At 29.8% G+C, this 14,659-nt stretch overlaps 2 protein-coding genes across 4 annotated transcripts in view; both read right to left on the bottom strand.

Annotated features, from left to right (window-relative positions):
- The window catches only part of LOC111688019 (capon-like protein), a 292,117-nt gene that overhangs the window by 66,745 nt on the left and 210,713 nt on the right, over positions 1–14,659 (bottom strand). For both annotated transcript variants that reach the window (XM_046951998.1, XM_046951997.1), the window contains exon 2: positions 10,584–10,655. In XM_046951998.1, coding sequence (XP_046807954.1) covers positions 10,584–10,655 — 72 coding nt within the window. The remainder of the gene's footprint in view (positions 1–10,583; positions 10,656–14,659) is intronic.
- LOC124420102 lies at positions 2,444–6,315 on the bottom strand. Of its 2 annotated transcripts, XM_046951999.1 has the most exons (7): positions 5,474–6,315; positions 5,284–5,405; positions 5,081–5,221; positions 4,812–5,018; positions 4,412–4,753; positions 4,184–4,343; positions 2,444–4,124 (listed from the first exon to the last, which is right to left on the bottom strand). In XM_046951999.1, the coding sequence occupies exons 1-7, from the start codon at positions 5,676–5,678 to the stop codon at positions 3,655–3,657; spliced, it is 1,647 nt and encodes a 548-aa protein (XP_046807955.1). In that variant the 5' UTR covers positions 5,679–6,315; the 3' UTR covers positions 2,444–3,654. The 2 variants fall into 2 exon arrangements, with proteins under 2 accessions (XP_046807955.1, XP_046807956.1); XM_046952000.1 differs by having other exon boundaries at positions 5,081–5,557; positions 5,716–6,314.

Below are 14,659 nucleotides of genomic sequence, written 5' to 3'. Positions count from 1 at the left end.
GATGGTTCTGTCAGTCCATGTACAAGTACTTGTTGCCATTGCTCGAGACCTTCCCCCCGGGGTCATGTTACCTTGGTGAAGCCTCAGCATTGGTGTTATAGCAATCCCGGGGTATTAAGAGGTGCCCAATACTTCCAGTCTGGCCGGGAATGAAAAATTTTTTACAGTCTACTATTTGACTTAGTCCTTGCATAGATTAAAAGAGGTCAGACCAGAGCACCGCATAATCTGGTACTACGGGTGGCCAGTTGCCAACAGGACTATGTCTGGTTGGTCAGTTGGTTGTGCTTCCTTCGGGATCCACGTAGTGACTGTGGTGTAAACCCAAATTCGCGGGGAGAGGAAGTGGCGGTTAAAAGACTGATGTAAGGTCAATATTTCAGGATAAGTTCGGTGCTGTTGCCGAAAACAACAGATACCCCACAGAGGTAAAGTACTTGTGCACGGACCGGTTAAAACCAATGAACAAACATGTGCCTCTGAGTTCTTCATTGAAAAGAAAAGACCACCGTGAGATAAGGCCGTCGGGGCAGGTGCTCACGTTAAAACTTTCGACATTAATTTTGCTCGAGACCTGTTGCTTTTGATTGTTAACTCACAGAGAACACACAGAAAAAAATCATTGTAAAAACGGCTAAAACAAGGTTGAATCAACATTTTTCAACTATGATTTTGCTTCATATGTGTTTCATGTTAATTCAACATGATTTTATAATAAACAAAAAATAACATTTTTCACTTTAAAACAATTAGAAATCATGTTGAAATAACATTGCTACCAATGTTAAATCAAAGTGGCATCATGTTGAAATAACTGTAGGATTAAATTTAATTTAACATTGTTCAATGTTAAAATAATATGAATTTCACGTTAAATCAACATGATTTTCAGGTTTAATCAACATGATTTTCAGGTTGAATCAACATGATTTTGATGTTAAATCAACATGATTGTCCTGTTAAAATGAAATTGTTTCACATTGTTTTAACATTAATAAATGTAAAAATAACATGAAAACATTTTATTTCAACACTGAATTTCATGTTGAAATAAGATGCAATCATGTTATTTCAACATGAATTTTCATGTTAATTCAAAAGGATTCCAGTACTGAAATAACATGAAAATTATATTGATAATAAAAAATAAAATAACATTTCTTAATATTTATTTTTTAAATTTATTTATATAAAATAAAAATTCAGACATACATATAAATAATACATATAATTTTATAAAGTTTAATTAATTACAACAATTTATTTCTTATATAAATTTTACCATTATTAATAGGAAAAAGATGCAAAGGTGGGCTGGTAAATTCATGGAGCTCTTTTAAAAGTATTTCATTTTGTAATTTGCCTACTGCATATGATTGAAAATGTTCATCAAAATAATGTATTTCCACTTCATAACATAGAGCATAAATTTTTATTTCATCTTTTGCGAGATAAGAAATTTTGTATAATTTTAGAAATTGTTCGTAAACTGTTACATAACTGTTTTTTTTATAAACTCTTCCTAAATAAATAATTTTGTCATAAAATACAACATTATCAAAATGAATTTTTGACTGTGAAAACACATGACTTAATTCTGGAATGGGTTCAATAATATTTAAGGTATTTAATTCAATAGCATCTGGAATTCCATTTCCATAGTCTGTAAGAAATTTTGCAAAATTTAATCCAGCTTTTCTACAAAGTGTTAATGGAATATTTACTCTAGAGTTAATATTATTACAATATCTTTTAGTGTTCTTATGTTTTGCTTCAAACCTTAAGCTCCATAAAAACTTTGGAGGACCACATTTTTTAATTAAAGTTACATAATGAAGTAAAAAGTGTGCTTTAGGTTTAAGTGATCCATAAAGTTCTACAAAAATTTTATTATGTTCGCAGATTAATAATTCAAGCGTATTTAAATCATATTCCGTATATTTATTTTTTAATAGGTAATCCAATATTTTAACAAGAGCAATTAATAACTTCCAATGTGGATTAGTTTTAGGAACTAAGTCACCTATAATAAGAAGTATGAAATCTGTTAATGTCCACAATTCCCGAGCAGTCATTTTTAAATTGAATGTTTGAAGGCCTTTTTGTGCTATGTCCGGACCTATATTTCCTACTTCGTCTTCACCATATGGGAACATTCTTCTGCGACTATTAAATATGTCCAAAGAAAATATCTTAGAGTGGATTAAGGACATTAATGTGTTACAAATGTCATAAATGCACACCCCTTCAAAAAGGTCATGCATAAGGTCTAATGATATATTTTCTGTGACATGAAAGGCCTGAAGTTCATTAAAAATACAATTTTCTCTCACGCCGGTTTCTCTAAAATCGTCGAATGAAAGGTCAACATTATAATTTTCTTGATTTCTTAACGAAATATTAATTTCGAAATTATCTTTTTGCATTTCACAACGCGCTCACGACGACAAACTCTACAAAATCGTTTTGAATTGAAGGACTTTATAAAACCTAATATGGAATTCAGTCCTAAGTTGTCACCCAGAATCAAACCTACGGTAAAATATATTTTTTCCGTTTTCACTGATGTGATTATTTCGAGTCCCTCTTCTTCTAAAGACTTCAACTCTTCTATTAAATAATAAAATACTTTTTCGTTTCCAAATTTTTTTATGTCGCAAGTGTTTATGTACCCTAAGTGGAAAATGAAATCCAGTTTTGATATAACTTGTGGAGGTAAAGTAGGTAAACTGTAATATCCTGCAGAAATTGACTTCGAATGAGAACCTAAAGGATTATTAATTCCAAAGTCATCAAAATATATAAACATAGGAATTATTTTCTTATTTGGAAATTTAGTTATTTGAGCTTTAAAAACATCCCCGTTTACAAAATTAGATATTACGTTTTTTTGAAGCAATTCTTCCATATATTGTAAGGTCATGTCTGAAATTTCAAAAAGTTTTTTTAATTGAAATTTAAGCGGCATAAAGCAGCAACTGAATGTTTTTGCATCTAAATCGGGATTTCCTTGCCTTATACATTCAGTAATTTGATTAGAAATTGTGCAACTTGTAGGCTCTTCGTAAAGTAGCTTTTCTTTTAACAATTTAAAAAATTTATGCTCTGTAGCAATATCGTCAAACGGATTTTTTAAAAATTCCAGAATATTATTCATATTCGGGCTTAAATTTTGGTTATTGGAATTGGATTCTCGGATGCATTCTTCAATATTTGAAAAAATATTTTCCATTAATTTTTGTACAGTCAATATTACTTTTCTTGGCATCATTGGCTCGGAATGCAAAAATAAAGAAAAATTAAATGCTTGATTTTTTAAATCAGCAATTTTTGACAATAATTCTGAATCATTTATAAGGTTACAATTTGAAGAAACTTTTTCATTAGCAACAGGCAAATTACTAATATAAGTAGAGCTAGGGTTGTCTGAGGGTTGCGGAATATAATTTTTATTTGAATTGTTAATATGCTTACGATAAATGTGAGCTTTAAATGATTTGAAACATGAAAATTTTTGAGTACAATCATCTTGCTTGCACTGTATTGTACTAGCTGAATTAAAAAAGTGGACAATTTGATAATGTTGTATTAAGTTACTTAAGAGGGATATTTCTTTATTACAAACGAAACAAATCAACATATTGAAATTGATAATTATGTTTTTAAAAAGTTTAACAAGGAGTAAATGGCTGATAATTTGTTATCATTAATAGGTTTAATTTCGTAAAAGTATTCTTGTATAAATAGCCACGGACCTTGGCATCCTTTTGGATATTCTAAAGACAATGTATAAATTATTTTAAAGCAAATATCTAAACTTTTCAAAAAAGAGTCACATTTTAAGAGTGTTTTATCAAAATATACGTAAAATTTTTCAAGATTATAAATACTATGACCTACAACTATTATAAAAGGTTGAATAGTTAAACTTCTGTTATAATATTTCTCTTTTAGTTCTGATATTACCTTTTCATAATCATTTATAGTGGTAAGGTGAACAATAAAACTCTCGTTAGCATCTGGTATAGAAATCTTTTTTGAATTTTTTCCTCGTTTATCCGAAAAACGTGCGTTTGGTAAAATAACTGAATTTAGCAGAATAGTGTGTATGTAATCTAATGAATCTGGAAAAAAGTTGGTAATTAAGAATATGACTTGAAAAATAAGTATATATAATAATTACTTTGTTCAGTAGTATTCTTCGAATTTGTCAGAACTTCCTTAGACCTTTTGTCTTTTATATGTAAATAGTAATAGCTTACAATTTTTTCCAAAAATCCCTTCCATTTACTGAAAAGAAGATGACTCTTATTTGGGTGCATCAGTTCGAAATCGATATTAATCTATATAGAAAATAGAAATGAAAATAATATTTAAATATGAAAATTCAACACAATTTGTTTAAACATACTAGTTCGTTAGACCGAGCGTTAGAATAAAGAGGCCAGTTCTCTAGAAATTCATAATTATTGGTAGATAACTTCAACTCTTTTTGCCTTAACAAGAATGTTCGTTGCCATTTATCTTTAACTTCATCCCAATTAGAAAAATCTCTAGAAAGGTAAGCTTTTAAAGCTAGTAAAATTGATTCATCGAGTTCAGAATTAACTGTCAGCGAGTTGGAATTCGAAGCATCTATATTTTCTTTAATTTTAACTGATGAGCGTGCACGCTTTGCCTTTTGATTAACGTATTTATCCCAAAGCTTCCCTCCTGGATTCGCTTTTCTACCTCGTGGAATAAAATAGTATTCCTAATAGTTAACAAATCAAAGTTATTTCTGTATTAAATTTGTTTAATTAAAAACTTACTCTTATCTCACTGGGGAAGTTGCTGACAATTTCATCCACTATTATTGGAAAATCTTTCGGTGATAACTTAGCTTCATGATAAAATATGTCTTCCAAAATTATATTAATCAATTCTGCACGAAATGAATCAGTCAAGTTATCGTTTTGTTTATAAAAACTTGTTAAAGATTTCCCCTTAAGACTTTCTTCTAAAATCTGCTTTAGACTCTAAAATTAAATATAAATCACTTATTACTAGCGAACACTATGAAACCAATTCCATACTTTACCTTAGATAGCTTACAACTTCCAACTGATTGAGAATAAGATGATGTTGGTGTTGATGTTGTTCCAATATTAGATTGGTTTTGTAGCCATGAAACTACTTTTTCGGCTATCGCTTCAGACAATGTTTCGTCATCAATTCCGTACTGATTCATTAATAAAAGTATTCATTAATTCTTAACTAAATAGTTGTAATAATGTTTAATACCTCAGTTTTTCTCCAACTAAAAAGTTTTTCTCGGAAACAAGCACGAATACCAATAGGGGGTATGGCTTCCTTTATATCTTCCTTTGATAAATACCTTAAGCTATCAAATGTAATTTGCGCATCTAAATAAATAAATGATACTCACATTAGTCAAATTATCTTAAAAAATTCATTAAATGCAATTACTTACTTGTTAAATAAGGTTTTACTTCAATTAAGTTAAAAGTTTGCAGCAGATCATCTAATTGTGAATTTTCACTAGTATTCTGAACAACTGGAATATTTAATATAATATTACCATCTTCGTCACTTAAGAAATTCATGTTTTCTTCAATTGATACAATTTCTTCCACAACACTTGACACATGAATATTATTATTCTTAGGCAAAGACATAATTATATTTTTATGTTTAAAAATGTATTTAACTTACTTTTAAAACACGCTTTTATAATAAAACACGCACGATACAAGCTTTACTAATAGATGAATGAAGCATTTTTTATGTTCTAAAATAGCGGTACTTTTTGCAGAATTCAACATGATTTCATTTCATTTCAATTCTTTCTCATGTTATTTCAAAATTTAACGACTTCGTTTCAATCTGATTCCAATTGTTTCTATCGTGGTATAATGTTGATTTAACATGATACAATGTTGATTTAACATGAATCAATGTCAATTTAAAATTAACTGATGTCGATTCAACATGATTCAATGTTAATTTAACTTGAAACCATGTTATTTATACTATGTATAGAAACTGTAATTTTTAAATGTTTTTTAACATGAACCAACATTGATTTAACATGAAAACAATGTTGTTTTAACAATGGACTAATGTTGATTTAACATGAAAACATTTTATTCGCAATTCATTAATAATTTTTAGTTTTCACATGTTGTTTCAACATGTTTCGATGTTGATTTTATTGTAAATAAAATGTTAAACTAACATTGGCTCATGTTATTTTAACTATGCACAATGTTGATTTTACGTTAAAAACTTTTGTTTTTACTATGAAAATGAATTTTATAAAATCAACATTTAAAAAGGTTATTTTAACATTAAAAAATGTTAAATCAAATGTGCACAACTTTATTTTAAAACGAATAATGTTGAAATAACTATTTTTAAGATTAAATCAACATCTTTTAATGTTAATTCAAATCGAAACAATGTTGAATATACTTTTTTTTTAAATTTTGTCAAAAATTTACAATGACTCGAAATCAACATTTTTCCATGTTGATTTTACATTGGGTTTTTTTTCTGTGTGAACACACTGTGGTAAATCTGATAAGAATAGAGCAAACCCTGAACCTACCTAGACAAGGAAGAAAAAATTCAATAGTACCACTTGTATAAGATAACCTACATTCATCACCATTGCACCCAGCATACTTCTCATTCATCCGACACACTCGTTCTAGATACACAGATGGGTGAGGTCTCATATCTCTACATCCATCTCCAAAAAGCGGGACAATACAAAGTTCGAAACCCAGCCCTGTTGGCTAACGGTGCCTGCCGTACCAGCTTATCAGGCTCCCTAGTTCGAATCCAGGTCAAATCATTCCAAGAAAAGATAGAGGCTACAGACTGAAGTTTTATTTTTTGATCACAATTCACATGAATAATAAAATCCGATTTCGAAATCATAAAAGCTTTATGTGCTAACTATATCCTTTGCTATTTAGTTATTCACATAATGCCTTCTTCTGAACTACAATCTTTACAATACTTCTCATTGAGATTTATTTCTTTAAAAATTCATGGAAGTTTTCCTTTCTTTTGAAATAAATGCATTCAAAGATTATGCCTAACAATAGTACTTTTAAAAGGTACATTATGCATGATGTTTATTGAAAATTCTTTTCATTGTCTAAAAATAGAAAAAAATCTGAGAAAAGATGAAGATGAAACACTTTATATTCAATGCAAAAGTCATTTATTGTACTGTGTTGATGTATGTATGAATTTAAGTTTTATATTTACACATGTCAAACTTGTATGACATTATTTCCACATACTTGCTCTTTGACAATGTCAATCTGTATGTGTGGAAAAGATAGATAGATGGTACATCTATCTGCATGTGTGCAAAATGATATAGGAAGGAAGTATTTCAAAGTTTTGTACACACAATTAAATGGTCAAATTTAAACTCTCCTCACAGTCTACTGAAAGTATTAACTGGTTTAAAAATTTTAAAATGGTCATAGAGTATGTTTATAACAATTTCTATGGAAAATCGAAATATAAAGGACAATTTCATATATTATGTCTTTGGAACTACATATATGAATGTATGTACATATGATAAGAAAATGATTCATATTATGGAACCGGAATCCTTTTATTAGACAGACGCACTTTAGCATGTAAGGACTAACAAATATATTTACAATGTTATATAAAAATAGAAATAAGGATATCGCAATACAATAGTTAACTCCCTACAGAGTAAGAAAGTCGATAACAAAAGTTTTTATTCATACGTTATTTTTTTCACAGAGAGAACTTTGGATCATCAAAGTCTCTGTCAAATTAACATTTGTCTTCAGCATTATTCAGCAATTCCAGGCGTATGTGTGTATTTATTGGTAATGGAAATTTAAGCATTCCCAGCAGTTCGACGGGACAGTCCCGAACTGACCACTTAACCTACCACTTGTGGTGGCCCCTAGCCACCTGACTACCCAGGTGACCGACCATTTTAACATGGGCTTGTCCTACGAGGAAGTCAATTGTCACTCTACACCATACAAAAATACAGTAAAGAGTCGATTGCCTCCGTTCTCGCTTATAAAGTGACGACTGTCTTTCGAAAGTACGACTGTCTTTCGAAAGTACAAAGAAAAAAATAAAACAACTTTTATGAGTAAAATCTCTAGGTTACTTGAGGACAGTAAAAAGGCGACTGTCTCCGCTCCCGCTTACAAAGAGGACACTCAAGTGACGAATGTCTTCATTTTTGATTACAAAGGGTACATTCGTGACGAATGACCCAAAACATACGAATTACGATCATAAATCCAGTTTGCCTCAGGCGCAACTGCTAAAGAAAACAATATTAAAGAAGCTGTCTAAAGAATGTAAAGCTATCCTTCCAGTGTAACTGAAATAAAGGAAGTTATCGGGAAGTTAAGAAATAAAAAAATAAGCTTAAAGCCTTAATTAATTCCGCATTATTTAAATAATTTGTAGACAAAAAAAGATATATGGAGGTAAGAGGTATATCCTTATAAATTTTAGTAGAGGGATTTATATCCAAACTAAAGTTATTTATGCAGAATATTAGTGTTTATAAGTGAATTTTGACCTTGAAGTCATTTTTTTTGAAAGGAACTTTATATGGGAGATATGGTCAACCGAGGCCCAATCATTACGAAAACTGAAAGTATCAATTAAACTTATATAAAACTATGTTCTGCTGTTTCTAATGCACAGGCTTTGTACGCCACATGTATGTGGCAAATTGCATCAAATTATCTTGAAAATTGCGACCTGTAGCGTGCGCACAAGGTTTACATGGACAGTCAGATGGAAGGATATACATAACTAAATCGACTAAGAAAGTATACCTTAAGGTAAGTGTTACAAACATCAACACAAACGTATTATACCCTAGTAGTGTAAGGTATTAGAAATACTCATACAGTTTTATTCATAACAATCTATCAAAGGTTTATATATAAAATTTTGTATGACAAATTGTCCTAGAACTTTTAATAAATTGTTTCGCTCTTATAGTCCAATGCGGCCTTATAGTAAACCCTATCATCCCTATTGTTTTCTAGCTGTTGTGAAATATGTTAACCACTATTGACACCATATTTATCCCAATCCAATTATTGTTATCCATCCTACTAATCACAATAATTTTTTCTGAGTTTCCAGCGTAGAACCCAGGCTGGCTCTGTCCCCCAGTTTAGATGCATCAGCGTAGTAAAGGATTCTTACGGGTATTTGATTGAATAATATTCTAACTCTGATCAGTGTTTCAAAATTACCGACTTATTCTGTGTCTGGTATGCGATTGGTCACTTCTCTTATCACTTTACTTATGATTCATTCAATATCTCTTAGTTGTAGTGACTTCTCTTTTAATGTATTGGAATACTTTTATCATAAACTGTTTAAAGATAAAGCAGTCTAGTTCCATTTAGAGCAAACTAAGTAGTATTTAACCAATACCAATATTTGTAATTTATTTGCCATGATTTATGGTTGTGTCCGGCAACAAAAAAGAGAAAAAAAAAACTCGGAAATAAATACAAAACATCAACTCACACACATAAGTAACGAACAAAAAACTACATGTTAAGAATTCGATCCCCATAATGCCCTAAAAAGTAGTAGTTAGTCTCTAAGGATAATGATGTGTGTATTTAAGATTTTTCTCTTAAAGTTTGTTCGAGTTTTTTTATTTCATTTGATTTTGCAATATTTGTTGGCTATTAAAGCGATAGGCTAGGGACAATGGTAAATTTCACATACTCACATACACACATTAACTGTATGTATATCTAGGCTTTTATGGAACACAACAATATCTTGGGACAACTTTTTATGTCATTTAGTTAAAATCTATGTACAATTGAACCAAAGAAAAAAAAACATGAATACATTTCGCTTGATACTCTATATGTCGATTTACAATAAGAAGATGCTTGCTTGTATTTGTATTATGTAAAATGCGTACGTGCGACTATCTGAATATGGGTTTTCATTCATGAGTTATATGGAGTGTAAGGGATTCCAATAAATAAAAAGCTTTGAAAGCAATTTGTTTTTATACTTTTATTATCAAAAAGAGATTTAAATATAAATCCCAAAATGTTACTAACCACAATAGAAATTATTTATTTAAAATTCCAGACATTTTCGGCAGGATACAAAAAAAAACAAACAAAACAACAAAAATAATGTTATAATAAAATATTGCAGGACATTATCTAAATGTGTTTTTAATAATGTGTTGACTAAAAGGGGGAAAATAAATTGTATTTAAAAAATCAATACTATACAGAATACTAATGTGAGCTGGTCAATGACATTTAACAAAATAAGTAAATAAATATATAAACAAATAAATAATAATGGAAATAACCCAAACTGGGATACAACCTCGTAAAACCCGACTATATAAATATTCCATATAAATTGTTTCTCTAAGCAACTAACCACTCACTACATTTCTTCTGTATTCAATCAAAAAATATATTTTCCTAATTTCATAAATATTTAAAAGTTTATTTAAAATTTCTTTAATTTAAATATTTATTTAAACTTACCCGAATCCTTCTCATAGCCTGGACAATTTCAGCTCTTGTATTCGGTCTGGGCACTTCTTCCCAGCCCACAAACTGCAAAAGAAAAATACGAACAAAAAGAAAATAAAGCATTAAATTAAATACATTTGAGAAGATTAAATACAAATTTTGACACAACATTAAGGCAAATCCTTCCATTTATTTTTTCAGCTTTTAAATATGTTGCTTTCCTTTTTTTTGTTGATTTTTCTGTTACTTGTCAAAAGACAAACAAAGAAACACAAAATTATTTAAATCTAGTAACCGCAATAAAGCGGACTTAACATAAGAAACGGAGAGATATTTAAATATTTTAAAGGTGTTTTTAAAAGAAAAGGTTTAATCCTGTTTGCAGTCTTATTTAAGGAATACATTCTTTGGGTTTGAATTCTTATACTTGTGACTTATGGAAATTTGCAAGAAGTTTTAACTTTTTCGTACTTTGGCAAATTTTGAAAAAAATATTTACTACAACTTTTAAAAATCTATAGATCAGTTCAAATATTCAAGATTAAAATTTACGTTACTTTTTAAGTCTCGCTATCTCCCAATATTCATATAATCAATACTATAGATCAGTCTTAAAACCAGTCTATATTCAATAACATAGACCAGTCTATAATTAAGACCTTAGATAAGTCTATAAATTAGTCTATAGTCAAGACTGAAGATCAGTCTATAGTTAAGACAATAGATCAGTCTACAGTCAAGACTATAGATCAGTCTATAGACAAGACTATAGATCAATCTATAGTCAATACTATAGATCAGTCTATAGACAAGACTATAGATCAGTCTATAGTCAATACTATAGATCAGTCTATAGTTAAGACTATATATCAGTCTATAGTCAAGACTATAGATCAGTCTATAGTCAAGACTATAGATCAGTCTATAGTCAAGACTATAGATCAGTCTATAGTCAAGACTATAGATCCATCTATAGTCAAGACTATAGATCTGTCTATAGTCACGACTATAGATCAGTCTATAGTCAAGACTATAGATCAGTCTATAGTCAAGACTATAGATCAGTCTATTGTGAAGACGATGGAACAATTTACAATCAGGACTACAGAAAAGTCTATAATCAAGGCTATTGATCGATCTGTGGTCTAAATATAAATTAGTCAACTGTTAAAACTAAAGATCATTATTTAGTTAGGACTATATATTGACTGTAGACGTAGAGCATAACCCATTTATTACACATATTTTCAAACAAATTATAGTAACCACAGCATTTACCCTTTTCAGCCCCTCTAACAAAGAAATAAAAAACTTATTTCAAGGATACAACTTGAGACACAAAATTCTTTAAAACTAACAGAAAATAATAATCAAATAAAAAAAACTGAAGGTCCTTTTTTCCAAACTGTGACTAAAAAGGGATAATTTTAAAACAAAACAATGATAATACCAACAAAAAGAAAAATAAAAGAAATTAAATTAATACTAGAAATACCATTGTTTTATTTTCCTTTTGCAAAGATTATAAAGTGGTGAAAGTATAAAAAAACGTACTATTGTCTACCAACAATAAAATAAACGAATGAAAATACAAATCCTACTACTTTGTTAAAAATACACTTACTCAAACATCCATTCATTCTACACAATACCTAGATACAAAAGAATCTAGAATAAAGGATTTTAAAGGGTTAAGTAAAGAAAAGATGATTCAATAAAATGATGCTTCAATACTTGAACACAACAAAAGCAATCAATTGTTTTTGAAAAAAATATAAAAGCAAAAAATAAATATAAAATAAAACCAGATAGCTCCTTATGTAAATAAATTCTACAACAAATAATCAATAATTCAATTCATTTCTGTTTTCTATTACCCGTCTTGTTATAGCACCTCTTCAGTTACCATAAAAGCTTTTAAGCTAAAAACTCTTACTTTAGCCTAGTTGGCCGACATTACTCAGGGGTTGTCAGAGCAATAAATGTTTATAATTTTTCTACGTTCTTTCTTAACTTAACTTGTTTGAGTTGCATTTTTATACCCTTCACCTTCGTGAGAAGGGTATATATAAGTTTGTCATTCCGTTTGTAATTTCTATAATATAATTTTCCGACCCTATAAAGTATATATATTCTGGTGATAGATGATCATAATGACAATGATTATGACGATGGTTATTTAATGGGTCCATAAAATAGAAAGAGTTAATAAAACTTCTATTATGAGTGCATAAAAAAGGATAGAGCTGTGTTTCATTTTGCTCTATATATTGTCAAGGTCATTTTGTCTACTGTATAAAAAAATAAATTATTAAACAAAATTCTTTAAGGTGGTCTGTATAACATTAAAACAATTTTATTTGTCCTCTAATTTTACGTTATTATTTACAACAAGATTTTGTCTCAATTGCCAAATGGATTTAGTCTCTTTGAAAAATTTAATGAAATATTATGAGAAAATAGTAAATAACATTACCCCAGTAAAATTAAGTAAAAATAAGCATCCTGGGAAATTTTAGAAGCACAGAAGTCTCCAGAAATATCTTGTGCGATAACCAAAATTTTGGAGGTCAAAGGTTACAAAAATCAGGTTATGGCGAATATCTTGCTTTAATTATACCCTTCACCTTCGTGAGAAGGGTATATATAAGTTTGTCATTCCGTTTGTAATTTCTATAATATAATTTTCCGTCCCTATAAAGTATATATATTCTGGATCCTTATAGGTAGCGGAGATGATTAAGCCATGTCCGTCTGTCTGTCTGTCTGTCTGTCCGTCTGTCTGTCTGTCTGTATGTTTGTTGAAATCAGTTTTTAGAAGACCCCAGATATCTGCGAGATCCGAATCTTCCATAATTCTATCAGACATACGACCGGCAAGAACGCTATTTAAAATCAGCAAAATCGGTCCATAAATAACGGAGATATGAGCAAAAAACCGAGACAACCTCTGAAAATTTCATATAAAATTTAGATTTTTTATTCATGCTCAGACAGAAACTGCAAAAAACAAAAACAAAATACATAACAATACGGTAAATATTGTTATTGTAATTTGTTTATAAAAGCAAAGCAGAGCAAGAGCAGCAGAGCAAGAGTAGCAGAGCGAGAGCAGCACTAATGTTTTGTTATTGGCTAGAAATATGAAATTAAGTATGTAGAGCCTGGATTAAGTGAGAACCTATAAAAGGGGACTTTCTGGTACTTTTTCGTTCTTCAAAAGGTATTTTTTGAAATTTCTATAATATTGAACCTAGAAACATGAAATTAAGTATGCATGGCCCGGATTAAGTGAGGACCCAAACAAGGGGACTTTTTGGTACTTTTTCGTTTTTCAAAAGGTACTTTTTGCAATTTCTACAATATTGAACCTAGAAACATGTAATTAAGTATGTATGGCCCGGATTAAGTGAGGACCCATAAAGGGGACTTTTTCGTTGTTCAAAAGGTACTTTTTGCAATTTCTACATTATTGAACCTAGAAACATTAAATTAAGTATGTATGGCCCGGATTAAGTGAGGACCCATAAAAGGGGACTTTTTGGTACTTTTTCGTTCTTCAAAAGGTACTTTTTGCAATTTCTACAATATTGAACCTAGAAACATGTAATTAAGTATGTATGGCCCGGATAAAGTGAGGACCCATACAAGGGGACTTTTTGGTACTTTTTCGTTTTTCAAAAGGTACTTTTTGCAATTTCTACAATATTGAACCTAGAAACATGTAATTAAGTATGTATGGCCCGGATTAAGTGAGGACCCATAAAAGGGGACTTTTTGGTATTTTTTCGTTGTTCAAAAGGTACTTTTTGCAATTTCTACAATATTGAACCTAGAAACATGTAATTAAGTATGTATGGCCCGGATTAAGTGAGGACCCATACAAGGGGACTTATTGGTACTTTTTTCTTTTTCAAAAGGTACTTTTTGCAATTTCTACGATATTAAACCTAGAAACATGTAATTAGGTATGTATGGCCAGGATTAAGTGAGGACCCATGAAAGGGTACTTTTTGGTACTTTTTCATTCTTCAAAAGGTACTTTTTGAAATTTCTATATATTGAACCTAGAAACATGTTATTAAGTT

The sequence above is a fragment of the Lucilia cuprina genome, chromosome 5 (assembly GCF_022045245.1).
Source record: "Lucilia cuprina isolate Lc7/37 chromosome 5, ASM2204524v1, whole genome shotgun sequence".
Taxonomy (NCBI): Eukaryota; Metazoa; Arthropoda; class Insecta; order Diptera; family Calliphoridae; genus Lucilia; species Lucilia cuprina.
This window is presented reverse-complemented; position numbering and strand designations above follow the sequence as displayed.